We start from the raw sequence: 14,655 nt of genomic DNA on the forward strand, positions 1-14,655 counted from the left end.
CTCTGCTATATAGCACAGACATGACATTTTAACATGGTAAGTCCTGCAATTCATCTTGTTAAGCTCTCAGAGAGAAACTCTGCTATATAGCACAGACATGACATTTTAACATGGTGAGTTGCTCTCTGAGAGCTTGACAAGATGAATTGCAGGACTTAAAAGAGCCTTCTTCAGATTAATAGTACTCAAGCTAAGGATGCAAATAAGGCTTGAGAAATTATTAAGAAAAACAGTTCAACAGAAAAACTCACTGAAGAAACAGCAGCATTAATAAAATTTTGAACTTATGAAACAAAGTATACAAAGACCTGAAGCTTGTCTAAATTAAATAAGCTGTATTGAAACTTCTGAAGGAGAAAGTCTATATTCCTTCCAGTTAGATAAAACCTAGAGATCATAACAAACCATGAAAAAAATGAAACGAACAATACATTAAAAGTAGAAAACAGCTTTGGTCTAAAGGAAAAGAAACACCCATGTAAAAAGAATAAATACTGTCTTAGCACCAGGATAAGTACTGAAGTAATGTATGAACTGCATATGGCAAGTACAAATGTAACCATATAATGCTGTGTAAGTGCAAGGTAGTGTTGTATTTGGATCATCATTTAGCATCCAAGAAAAAATATAGAAGCATAACACGAAGATTGACTGTAATACCCATATAAAAAATTGTAGTGCAGAAAAGTAATTTACAAGGGCAACCACCCAACCCATTCAATCCCTAATTCTACATCTGCTGAATATAGTACACATCATGACACCCATCAAGACCAGTACTGGAATTAAAATGTTACATTTCCTAGGAATTTAACTCTTCTTGAGTAATTTCATCTTTCTAGTTGGCTTTTCTGTTCAGGAATACATGGTCCATCCATATTCCTTTAGTTATGACCAATGAAAGCAAACATATTGCATGGATTGAATAAAAAAAAAAAAATTCATGAAGAAATGCAACTTTACGCGAGGTAATGTAATCTTCCTGATAGTTTTCTCTCGAGCGGATGTAATTTTATTTCATTATTTCTATCCCTGCAGCAGCAATGATTAAGTTAACTCAACAGCAATTTTTGACAAGTTCCCAGAAGCTTAACCTTAAAAACCAGTAATGATTTAAGGATTTTAATCTTTACAATTATGAATATTAATATTTTTAATTGCAAGTCACTTTACCGCTGATTATGGAAGTTTACCTTTAATGCTTCAACCTTTCTTTTCTCCGTACAATGCGATTGTTCAAGTGACTTACAACCTAGGGAGGGGGCAGTGTTGTAGCCTTTTTTTTTTAAACATAGCTGGTTATGGAAATTTGTGTTGTTGTTTAACTGGAATTTTAATGTACCATAATGGACATGGTCGTAAATGTCTGGAATTTTCTCCAAAGTTCAGGAACGAATTACAAGTGAGTTGATGAGTTAATAAGTCTTGCCAAGTCAGTACATGACTTATTTTGTCTATTTTGGTCAGCCAATAGCATGAAGATTATGTTTGTGTGAGATGTAGTAGTTTACTTGTGAAGGTAGGTCTATCTGTGAACACTGGTACTATTAAAATGGAACTTGAGAAACAAGAAATAAAACATATTTACTTTCCATTATTTTGTTTACTGAATAATCTAACCTGGTCAACAACAGGAACCATCACAGCATTATTACTGTGTTTATTTGATTATGTCTGTGTAAGTGTAACATTCCTTAAGCTTTACAATAAAAATCACACATCTACTTAGACTTTTATTTACATAATAGAGGACTTTTTATACTTAACACATGACAAAATAGATCTTTAGCCTTACGTGTACTAGGACTAACTACTAAACAAAGGCTTTAACCCTATATGCAAAGGTTGGGGTCAAAGTGTGCATGCCCCAACCTCTTAAGTGTGCCATTCAACATGGTATTATGAATTTGATGTCAGAGTTATCAACTTTTCATGTTACATAACATTTTTTATTTCACAAGTTTGTGTTAGAATAAGGAAAATACCAGATACAATAAATAGGGATTTTTAAAACTTTAGATATGTATTTGGGAGGTTGTAGTGGTTATGTAAATGTAATTTGCAAACTGCACAACGGACAAAAATATTTTTATTCTTCACATGGTGATCACTTTGCACTCAGAGTTGTCAGAGTCAGACTGATTTTGGCATTTCACAGACAAATCGTTAATACATCTGATATTTTATGTACAACAGACTCGTACTATTGACTAAAAGTTTGCCATGTTTCATGAAGATACAATTCATAAATTTGGAATTAAAGTTAACATTATTTCTCTAATACGAAGTCGTGCACATTCAGCTAAAGGCCACACAGGAACCATAAATATAAAATAATTTCCCAGGTAAATAAAAATTAACACAAAATTCAATCAGTTAACTTTTACTTAAGTTTCCTAATTCTTTATGTACTTACCTCTCCTCACAGATAAAGTTATTCCTGTTCAGTGCTGACCTCTATATGCAAAATTTTTAACTTGCCACAAGCCTCCCACATGCCTCATGATCAATGTGGTTCAACTTCATCTCGCATGTAAATCATCATGCAACAACCCTCTACAACAGGAGTGTGACACACCTTCCTGATGCACGTGGCCCCTTCATTTGATTCTATAAAACTATTACTTTGAGTTTTGGCAGAAAATGGAAGCAGAAGTTTTCAGTGAGAGGAAGGGTTAGAAGTGTGAGATGAGGTAAGTACTCATTGGAAATACATTTTCAGGATAGAAAAATTATAACTCCTGATACAGTACTTTACCTCCACTCACATAAATAGCTAGAATCCCACATTGAACACGTGAAGAGACTGGTGAGAGGGAAAGAAGCATCCAAAGGACACTCCCAAAGAGAAGATCATCTGAGTTGAAGATTATATGTGGGAGATTGCACCACTTCTGTACAAGTCTACGCCCGATGTAGAAAGGGGTGACTCAGACATGGGCAGAAAATGGGTTGGATAGGGATTTGAACCAATCAATATTGGAATCACAATCTTTTTGAAGACACTAATGTGGGTGAGAATAAAAAAGATGTACCCCAAAGTGTAGATTGGCTAGGGCAAGATGGACTGTAGATGGCAAGTCAACAGCATCTAAAACCCAGACACTTGGAACTGACATCCATGTGGGGGTAGGAAAGAGGATCATACCATTGGCAAGTCAACTACAATCCACAACTCAGCCATCTGGTGGGGGTAGGAAAGAGGATCATATCATCTTCACCTCAAGTTCAGCAGATCAAAGGGAGATATCATACCCACCAATCCATGAACAGGGCAGATGATAGCAAAGTGATAAAATGTTTTACTGATCTGCGAACCTGACATCTGGATGATCAAAATAATAAAGATGTCCTTAATAATGATGATGATGACAAAACCTTGTCGAAACATTGTACATTTGCTGTTATGTTAAACTTATATTAAATTTTTCTTCATTACCCCTTCAAGCCGTCTCCAACCATTATTAGTCTCAAAGTGAGTTCCTCATCATCGAATTTGAATTCATCACGGCGATTAATCGAAGTTGTGTAACATAACAATCATACTGTGAAACTATCTTTAAATTACGTAACCTGAAAATAAAAATCATCAAAAGGAGAAACGATATTTCCTTCCTCAGAAGTACCTGATGATGACAAAACCTTGTACATTTGCTATTATGTTAAACTTATATTAAAGTTTTTCTTCATTACCCATTCAAGCCGTCTCCAACCATTATTAGTCTCAAAGTGGGTTTTTCATCATCGAAAAATGTCCCTGTATTGTGAAATATCCTACTCAAAATCACTCAGACAGGAACCACCCCCAGCACAGTAACATCCTTGGTATATGAAAATCTTCAAGAAATAGTGAAAGAGGAAAAACCATAGTAACCCACATGTTCCACAAAACAGTAGCAGTGAACATGAGTTCAACTGAGTGAGGGAACAAAGACACTTGTAATACATGTGAGGACTTACATTGATTGGTCAAGCTCTGAATCCAAAACTCTGCCACTGGGAACCGACATCCATGAGGGGGTAGGATGAAGGATCCCTATCGAAGGGGTGAACTACAATTTTGACAGGTTATTCTAAAGCTACAACACAGATAAACCTGTTCAAGAATGAAGCATCAGACTGAAAGAGGTCTTGTCATCTACACCAGTAGAACACCACCACCACCATACTCTCAACTGAATGCATTCAGTATTGTGTGCATAATATATGTTGATCACATTCAAGAGGATGACTCCATTGAAGAATTTCCTCCAATGGACAATGGAGATGAGACACCTGAAAAAAATTACTAGAAGAAGGAGATGAGGAAGAATAGGCCAATTGAATTAAAAGCCGAACTCAACTGGTAAGGGTGGAAGGAGAAAGGTCACAAATAGAGGATAGTTGCCAGAGGATGAAGAGGCAGGAACGGGCACCATGAAAAGAAGCACACACAGGACATAGATGTCTATCCAGAACAGACCAGAAATATAGGTGGGAAATGGAAGGGAAATAGGCAAGAAGGAGGAATTACCCTCAAGAACAACCAAAGTTTTGGGAAGGAAAGATCAATCTGGATAAAGAAGAACATATGTGGAATGATACAGCATACATGAAATGTTAATGGCAAATCCGACCAATGATGTCCACAAGCCAAGAAGAGAAGAAAATAAGACTTAAGGGATGAGTGAAAAATCAAATTCAAGGACAGAGGTTTAAATGAAGGTAAAGTAAGGCAGTGAAGAATCACATTGACATCTCAATCTGGAAAAACTGCATGCTGAAGAGGTAAACTAATCTGGAAGGAATGCAACAATGGTGAGAGGGTAAGAGAAGTAAAAACTTTATGGTACCAAGAAAAAACAAAAAGTGTGGGATAAGATTGCTCAATAACCCTCAATTCAGGAGACAGAGGTCCTTTGATCAAACAGCCAAGTGAAGAAATCTGTAAGAAGAGGAACAGTGGGCCAAGCAGGTGAAACTTCCTGACCCAAAGACCAATGGCAGAAAATGTTCCACTTACGTTGATAAACATCCATAGAGAAAGAGCGAATGGAACATGCTAAAAACAAAGCAACTCACTGTGACAATACAGATTTCCTTGTCAAGAAACAGATAAAAACCAGGAATGAAGATGGAGGGTAAGAAGTGCTGGATAAAGTGCCTGTGACTGAGTGGACATAGAAGAGATGGGGTAAGAGGAAGATGTAGTGATGAGGCAGATTGAAGCTGAAGCAGCCGCAGAAACCACAGTTGTGCCGAACAGTAAGGAGCAATCACAAGGACTTGACATGGAGTGGTGTGGATGAGCGAAATCACCCTGAGAAGTAGACAGATGGGAGGAAACACATAAAGGTATTTGTTGGTTCAATCCTGGCTGCAAGCACTAATATCCAGTGCAAGTGGATGATGAACCAGAGACCAAAAGAGAGGTAACTTGGTATTGAGGGAAGTGGCCCACTGGAAAACACAAGATGATAAGGGTTTTCATAGAAGACCACATCCCCAAAAGTAAAAACACCTCGCAAGCAGTAACAGAAAGAGCAGTAAGGGCATGAAGAACTGAAAGCTCAATTGAATGGAGTCAAAGAGGAGAAAGTAGAGCCAAATTAAGATGAGTGTTGAATAAGACACCCAAGCGGACAAGATATTGAGTAGGTATAAGGAATAACTTCTCCAACTTGATTAATCAACCCATACGAGATGTCTCCAAAAGAAGCAGATGAGTGTGGTGGGTGGACTACTGTTTGGAACAAGCTAACAGAATCCAGTCATCCATGTAATGGTGTAAGCGCAACCTCCCAAGCATGCATATGTTGGGCAAAAGCCTTGACCACTTGACAAACAATATACATGAACAAAACAGGCCCAAAATTGATACTCTACCCTATGCTGGACAAACCAAAGAGAGTGCCTCAACTGATGAGATATAGGAATATGCTGATAAGCATTCGAGACATTTACCTTGAACATCCATAGACCTGGAAAAAAGGCCAACCTGAGGGTGAGAAAAGACTCCATGGTAAAGTAAGGTATAACCAACAATTGATTGAAGCAGGACAGATCAATCACAGGCTGGCAGTCCACAGTTTTCTTGGGGTTCTCAAACAGTCTGGAATAAAAACCTGGAGAAGGATGAGGTACAGGTTCGATGGCTTTCTGGGAAAGAAGATTCTGTAACACCTCAGACAGTAGTTGACTGGTGGTAGGACCCAAAAGTCAACAGATATGGGTACCTGAGATAATGGAGGGGGGGGGAGGAAAGTGGATGATAAGTCCTTTGAATAACACCCGAATATCCCAAAGATCTATGGCAAAATTGCCCCATAGTGAAACAAAATCAATCAAGCAAGCCCTAACTGTACCATAGCCCACAGGGTAGTCACTGGTACTGTTGGCGACATGTTCATCTGCATTGAATAACATGACAAGTGGAGGAACCCCTAGAGATAGGCTGGGAAGGAGTGGGACCAGAAACAGTAATAAGGGATTGTCTAGGTTCAGAATGAGACAAACGGGTGGGGGGGGGATCATGTAGCAAGGAAGGAAGAGCATTATAAGAAATTGATAAAATAGAACACACTTGAGAAATTGTGTCCAAAAAAGCCATATTTGGCCTAGCTGATTCCAAAATAGGGGTATAACAGGACATGGGAAAAAGGCTGTCAAATTCTTTGTCATCCCATACAGGTTTGGCATGTTCAGGAGGAAAATGTGCAACATCAGAAGGTTTACTCATGTAAGGATCAGTCTCTCATCAAATTAGAACCAATAATTCCATGATCAAGTTCCCCTGTGAAAGTGTGCTGGTAGGTGGTATTACCTCTGAATTGGTAACTTGGTCTTCGGAATTCATTGTTAAAGAGGAATAATGAAATACGACAGTGTTAGAATAAAGAAAAATAAAAAAAAAAGTTATCCGTACATTCGTGAATGTGTGAAAAATGAGAATAACAATTCCACTTCAGAATAAATTACAAAATAGTTTCATCATCACTGAAAAAAAAAAATTTACGGAGTTTAAAAATACACACGATTGAAGAGCACAATGAAAAATGTCTTAATACTAGCATCACCAAATGAGAAATGACAGTTCAGAAAATTGAATAGAGGGAGTCACAAGTGTCAGGAGGGTGTGTCACACTCCTATTGATGCAGGGTTGTCAAATGATGATTTACATGCAAAACACAGTTGAACCATGTTGATTGTGGGGTATGTGAAAGTTCAAGGCTTGTGGTATGCTAAAAAATATTTTTGCATATAGAGGGCAGCACTGAACAAGAATAGCTATATCTGTGAGAAGAGGTAATCTACAGTATTGGAAAATAATTTCATCCTCTGAAGAATTATGTCAAATAGTTTGTGCAATAACTAATGTTTAGAACAACTGGCAGATTTATCAACAAAAGCATAAATAATTGGCATGAACACACAGTATCACTAAATATGCTAACAATACAAAAAATAAAGCCTTTATGAAAAACTAATACAAACCTTTTTTTTTTTATTAGATATCTAAACTGAACTATTCTTTACACATTTTACATTATCTGTGATTTCACTTCTCTTGAAAGCATTCAGCTTGTTTCTTTCCAACAAAATTATCAATCTCCTTTTATTATGAGAGCTAATGTGGAAAATTTTTAAAAGCTTCTAAAGTAACATTTTCACAATCTTTATTTAACCAAAACTCTGTGATTTTGCAAACAAAGCCTCTAATTAAAACAATCTACTGAAAGTACTTCTAATATCAGTGTGAAAGAATAAGTTTATTCTTCTCTTTCATTACCTGTGTAATAAATAATTCTTTTAGTCTTATGTCTTCTGCAAGTTAAAAAAGCTACCAAATTATTAACTTTCTTTAACTATTAACTACAATTACATCAACAGCAATGTTGTAAAATAATACATCAAAGATATAGAAGAAAATCATAGGTTAAAAAGCATCAAATATTTCAGCATCAGGACACAACAGATCTTTAAGTGAGTTCAATCATTCATTACAGTCAAAATCAATAATTTGTTAACTTTTATTTACAATCACACAACAAATATGACTTTAAAATAACTATTAACATTCTTGGTGCACTGCTAATTTCTGCAAGTTTTATGAAATATTATCTACGTATACTTACTACTTTTAACGCTTATTTCATCATCATTATCATCTGCACATTCATCAACTGGCATGCTTAGATTACACGCTTCAATCTTGGTTTTGCTGGGAATCTGCTTCCCCTCACTGGTGGAGAGACAAATATCTTGAGTAAGAGACTCAAAATTTTTGGACAAGCAGGAGTTGTTGAACTTTAACACAACAGTCTTTGGGAAGGATATATTTCCAACCTTAGAATATATTCTTGCACTTTCAACTGGCTCAGAAGAAAAACAAACACTTCTCTGGTGAGAAGGCACCACAGAATCCACTGAAAGAGTTACAGGCCTGGTGTCACATTTGGCGAGAGATACATGTTGAATATCATCTTTTGCTAGCTTTGTTTGAAATGTGTTATTTAATGAACTACATTTTAATATATCTTGGTCTTCAACTGTATGAGACCAGTGATCAAATTCCAAAGCATCAAATACATATTCATCTTTGGCATTCAGTTCTGCTAAAGTAGGCCCTTGAATAAGATCATCCTTTTCCACTTGGAATACATCATCAATTCTAAGATTGTCCAATTCCGCTGGGGCACCCCATGGAGATAATGAACACTGGGAATCAAAGACTGTTTTTTCATGAAATTCAACCCCACCAGATTCTTGGAGACTTGTGATATTACATTCACCTTCTACATTTATTCCCCACAAATCAGGAGTCTTTAAGAGATCTGTTTCATCACTCCTACTTCCCACCTTAAAAAAATCAACAGAGAAAACTGGAAAACTATTACAGTTGTCTTTGTTTAACAAACCCTGATCAATCTGAAAAATTTCTTCATTGGGTGCCTGTTCAATAGACATCTTTCTCAACAGATTCCCAAAGTAATTCATTGATGATTAAACAAATAAAATGAGATTATCAAAATACTTCTTGTTACACAGCTCTGTATCTATACACAAAAAGAAAGAAACAGAAGAAAGTCAAGCAATGAACTCAGCTTTCTATAATAACATTTTTTAATGGAAACCTTATGGTTAATAAAATACGAGATTCTAAATCAATTTACTCAAATAATTTCTATAATATGTTACATTAATTCAAGTTACTGAATTTCAATAGCATATGTATAACATTTAGTCCTTCAATGCTGTTTTTGCGCACCCACTCCTGAAGGAAAGTTAAACTAAAAATTATAAACCCACCATTTTTTTTTTCAGAAATTAACCAATGCTCCTCTTAATCACTACTACTACTACCAATGGCAATTCTTTCCAAGCTAACCACCTTGATAGAAAAAACAAAGCTGTTTTAATTTGAGCTTACACTACCTTTTCTTAAACTTGTATTCTCTCATCCTATCATTTCTTGAATGTAGACTAGTACAAATCAATCACGGGCCTTTATCCTAATGATTCCCTGTATAAACTTCAATAAGGTCACCTCTTACCCTTCTTTTCTCAAAAGAAAATAAGCAAACTTAACCTAACCCAATAAGTTAATACTTCCACCCCCAGAATAATCCTAGTAGTACTCCTCCAAACTCTTTCCAATAAATTTATATTATTCTTTATATAAACACTCAAACTGTTCACAGTATTCCCAGTGATGAAAACCTAATGATTTGTATAGACATTAGTACATTTTGATGTGATCAGTATGTCTATAAGTACACACAAAAACTCTACTAGCTTTACTTCTAGTAACACAGCACTATCTCAATGACATATAATTATAATGATGCCAACCTAATGATTTGTATAGACATTATTACCTCTTGATGTGATCAGTATGTCTATAAGTACACCTGAAAACCCAACTAGCTTTACTTCTAGTAACACAGCACTAACTCAATCAATGGCATATAATTATAATTAAAAATCATCTTATACGTGGTTTTTAAACTTTAATCCATTTTTTGTCCGTTTCTTTATGGTACGAGTCCCTTTAGCCCTCAGATGAGCAAATCATGCTCACTTGCCCAAAGGAAAAGTGATTTAGATAAAAATAAGATTGGAATTTGGAATTCAAATTACAGATTCCTTTGCTCAACTTTCCAATTGATCCAAGTCATTTTGTAGTATCTCAAAAATACCTAAGAGTTTAACTCTTTTTCAGCATGGACTCAGTCCTTATGACCAACCTCATAACCATTTATAATTGTTATAGTTTTCATCCTATAACTTTTAAATTAGTAAGCATATGTTCACGAAATTTGGCAGATTATCAGTAAACATTACAAGGCTTTCATATGCAGAATATCAGATTTGTTTATTGAGTGTTAAGGTTTGTTAAGCAGCATTTTCTCATGCCTTTATTCTTTTTGCATGTTGCCTATCTATCATGCAAAGTAATTTTTCATTTTAAGATTAAAAATACTTTTATGCATCAGAACAGTTTCAAATTTCACATGCAAAATCTTTATAATGTCCAGATAGTTATCAAACATTTCACAAGATAAAACTTTATATTTTATCTGTTATTTTCACTAATGAATCTTTGTGCAGGTTCAGTCGATTTGACCAATTTCATAACCATCATAAAAAAAACAGGAAATAAATATAACTTATGCCTTTTTTGTTCTAGAATGATTAAAAATTATAACAAAAACATAAATATTTAGACTAAATAGCTTAAATCACATAACATTCATATACATTTATTATTTTTATGATATTAACCTTTCAGATCTGGCTAACAATACAGAAGTTACAATGACACAGAACAAATGCTCTCATGTACCATATCCAATAAGATAAATCTGACCTTTAGTCTTTACAAAGTGACCTGTCTTGGCTGTGTTTTAGTAGACTAGTATATTATAAAACAGTCACATTTCAATTATTATACATTATATATGTATATAGATTATTACTATTTAAAAATAAGTTCTTGAAATTATGAAATTATTTTTCTTAAAATACAGAATAGTAAATAAAGAAGTAAACCAAACAATTATCTCTTCTAGTTACGACCTTTGAACTCGGTTGTTGCTTCTCGTAGGTTGCTAAGCCTTATAAAATTTCCCACAATAAGACTCGACTTATCCCTATACTGTCTTGTATCAAAAGAAAGAGATGACTTTACGATACTTGAAAATGGCTGAGAAATTCACTAGGGGGAAATTCTGAGCTTTCAATGTTACTTACATGTCATAGACAGAAGTAAGTGTCTATAATGGAGCATTTCTGAAAATGAAATGAGGTGAGCGGGGCAACTGTGTTTGATTGAGTACATGAGTGATATCTCAACAAATATAAAAGAGGTTATTATTTTATGTTCTAGCTTGTCAATGTTGGTAATTCGAGTTCCTGATTCGTACGAAACTATAGACTTTGTATTTTGACATCAGAAACAGATAATTTGAACCAGTGCTGCATTCAACTTACCACGTGACACACACACACACACAAATCAATGTTTAGGTATGTTTTTTAATATGTACTTTTAAATTAAGAAATTAAATAATATATAATACTAAAATTTGAGTTATAATCTACAGTTTGATAACCAAACTTATTGACATAAATTCATAAAATAGGAGTTCAATAAAATTTTGAGCGAGAGTCAACAAATGTGGTGACATGGCTTTTGACCCATGTGGAGAGGATTAATGTATTAGCAAAATTTACCAATTTACTAATTATGCATTTATGAATATCATTAATTAAAAAAAAAACGAAAAAGTAAAGGCTTAAGCACCGACTGAGCCACACCATTAGTAACACAATTCCACCAATAACATTTCTTGGTTTTCTTTCACCTAGCCACCATACAATCCAATCAACTATTCTTTCCCTAATCCACAATGATCTGACAAAATTTTCTGTCTGGCACCTTACTTTTTCTGGTTCCATCTATAAAAGCAAGTACATTGGAAACCTTCCTGACTGTGAGCTCTCTTTGGGAAATGATCTGGTATCCATCAACACTATTGATAAAGGAATGGTAAATATATTGGTCAAGTTTGCTGATGTTACTAAAGCTCTGGGTGTAGTTGGCTGCAAGGATGCTGCTGTTGTTTTACAAATGGATTTGGATCATTTGGCAAATAAATAGAAAATGGCATTTAATTATGCTAGAGCAATGTAATACATGCAAGCTATCACCATCCTGATGGAAATCAACTCAGTAGTGTTATGAAAAAGAATAACCTTGATACTTTGATCAGTCAGTCTCTTTAAAACTTTCGGACAGTGTGTTCTTGCCTGTGGGAATATTGATTATAACGCAAATCAAAGGATGTCACTTCTTTATACATGTCTCTGGTTAGGTCTGATTTAGTGTTGTGTTGTCTTGGACTCCTTACTTTAAGGTCATTGAGCTGTTGGAAAGGGTTTGATGCAGTCAAAGATATATTTTGATGAATATCAATCAAGTTCAAATTGATTAGATACATAAATGAAATTTCTTGATTGTTTTAAAAAACAGAAATTCTAAAGTGAAAGTGTATATATATATTATTTCAAAACATTCTCAAAACAACATTTTGAGATTTCATAACATACAACATGATAGAAAAACTAAATCAAATGATATTCATTTCTTTAAGGAGCAACTAGATACTATGTAGTAAGTTGGTTCTAAGTTTAACACAAGTTGGTTAAGTATTTCCAGTCAGAAAGAATATATCTTTCTTGAAAGGGTTAAGATACATCTTATTATTTTATTACTTGAACCATTTTCCCACTATAATGGATTCCACGAATACAGAATGAGTTTTTTTCTACACCCTAAAGATTTATTTTGCAACAATGATGTAAATGTTTTAGTTACTACAACCACTGATTTTGATTTTCAAAAAGTTTCTTATAAAGTGCCACAGAGAAGCTTTGGCTAAAAAAATCACATTGGCAGGATTGGAGAAAGACCAGTTAATTGGATTGACACAAATTGCTGGAATGAAGTTAGTCAAAAATTTAAAATACAGAACACCATTTCTGTTTTAAGAGAAACTAGATGGCAATGTTTGAAGAAGCTACTATAAAAGTAAAAAGGGAGTTAGGCATAACCTATAAGGTGGTATAGTAGTTGGAAGCATTGCAGTCACTTGGTGTTATAATACAGCATATTTTTCTAATTTGCTCCTTAATAATTTATAAGGTAACTATTCATTTTGTACGTTTTACTAAAAATATAAAAATGAAAAACTACCTGCAAACTGTCACCAAATTTACAAAATCATGTTGTATTATAACAAAGAGACTGTGATGCTTCTAAATGCTCCTCTGTTATCTCGTAAGTTATGCCTAAATCCTTTTTTTTTTGTTTTCAGTATAGCTTCTTCAAACATCACCATCTCATTTTTCTTAAAACAGAAATGGTGTTCTATATTTCTAATTTATGACTAACTTCATTCCCAGATCTCATTTTGTGTACCTTTTGTACCATTTTTTGTGTACATCCTGTAGTGCAGTACTGGTTGTTTTTTAATTGTTAAGTGTTATTTCAAGATGTATGTTATGTGAGAATCACATGTTAGATATGTAATATCTAATATTGGAATTTAAGTTTCAGACTTCTTGTTTTGTTGCAAAAGCATAGCCAACTCAGGTAAGTTTATAATTGTATAAGGGATGTGTTTGATTAAACTTACTTTAGTATTTCTTGGAATATTGAAGGAAATCGTCATTGCAATGGGTCATAATCTGAATAGAGCATGTATTACTACTGTTAGTACTACTACTACTAGTAATATTAGAGATAAAGAGAGAGTAACTCAAACTCAAAGACATGTAAAACTAAAATTGTAGCTTACCTCTTTTCAACCTTTGATTGTGAACCAGTGGTGTATCCTTGATGCTTAAAATTTCTTAAAAAACACCTGAGTCGTTTATATTAACAAAAAAGTAGACAAATATAAATGGTGAGTTAACAATACACAAACATCGAGTTCTGGCTGGTGGAATACGCTGGTAATTTATCAATAAGTAATCATAATCAACTTCAAGACTACCTTCCAAGTCCAAATTTTGAGCGTGAGATTTATTTTCTTTTGAAAATCGAAAGGTTATCGCACACCCCCAGTAAGGTCCCACCATAATATATAACTACTTTGAGGTTAGAAATACGGCTAACGTGCTATTCAGTATTCTAACTTCTAAGGCTATACTATAGTAATAACTAATATGTTGCATAGTATAGGTTTAACTCTTATCAGTCTATGGTTAGGCGTAAGTTAGTGAGTTGTCATATCATAGACATGGTACGCTTAAGTATTCAACGTACAAAGATTAATTTAGGTTTTATGCAACTTTTAATAAGTGTGAATAATTTTTCTATATAACAGTTGAAGTTTTAGTAAACAAATAACGTAAAATTTATATAATTTTGGTAACACAGTGACGTTACCATAGACTTGTGCCAACCTACGACTAGGCTATGACCTCTTCACGATCTCCAATTCCTGTCACACTAAATTGCTGGTGCAACTCTTGCGTCATATATTTTGATAAGATAATTGCACCCTAAAATATAATATAACTAGCTAGCATTATAAACATTTCTGGTATACGCTGAGTAAATTTTAAATTTAGGGTAATTAATAAAAACATTTACTAAACGTATAGTT

General features: G+C 34.3%; 1 protein-coding gene across 1 annotated transcript in view; it reads right to left on the reverse strand.

The window, feature by feature from the left end:
- The window catches only part of LOC106468809, a 32,291-nt gene extending 17,865 nt beyond the window's left edge, over positions 1-14,426 (reverse strand). Inside the window, exons 1-2 of the mRNA XM_022397166.1 lie at positions 13,843-14,426; positions 8,116-9,036 (exon numbers count right to left, since the gene is read on the reverse strand). Coding sequence (XP_022252874.1) covers positions 8,116-8,977 — 862 coding nt within the window. The 5' untranslated portion in view covers positions 8,978-9,036; positions 13,843-14,426. The remainder of the gene's footprint in view (positions 1-8,115; positions 9,037-13,842) is intronic.
- Positions 14,427-14,655: the final 229 nt, after the last annotated feature.

The sequence above is a fragment of the Limulus polyphemus genome, unplaced genomic scaffold, assembly GCF_000517525.1.
Source record: "Limulus polyphemus unplaced genomic scaffold, Limulus_polyphemus-2.1.2 Scaffold3172, whole genome shotgun sequence".
Lineage (NCBI taxonomy): Eukaryota > Metazoa > Arthropoda > Merostomata > Xiphosura > Limulidae > Limulus > Limulus polyphemus.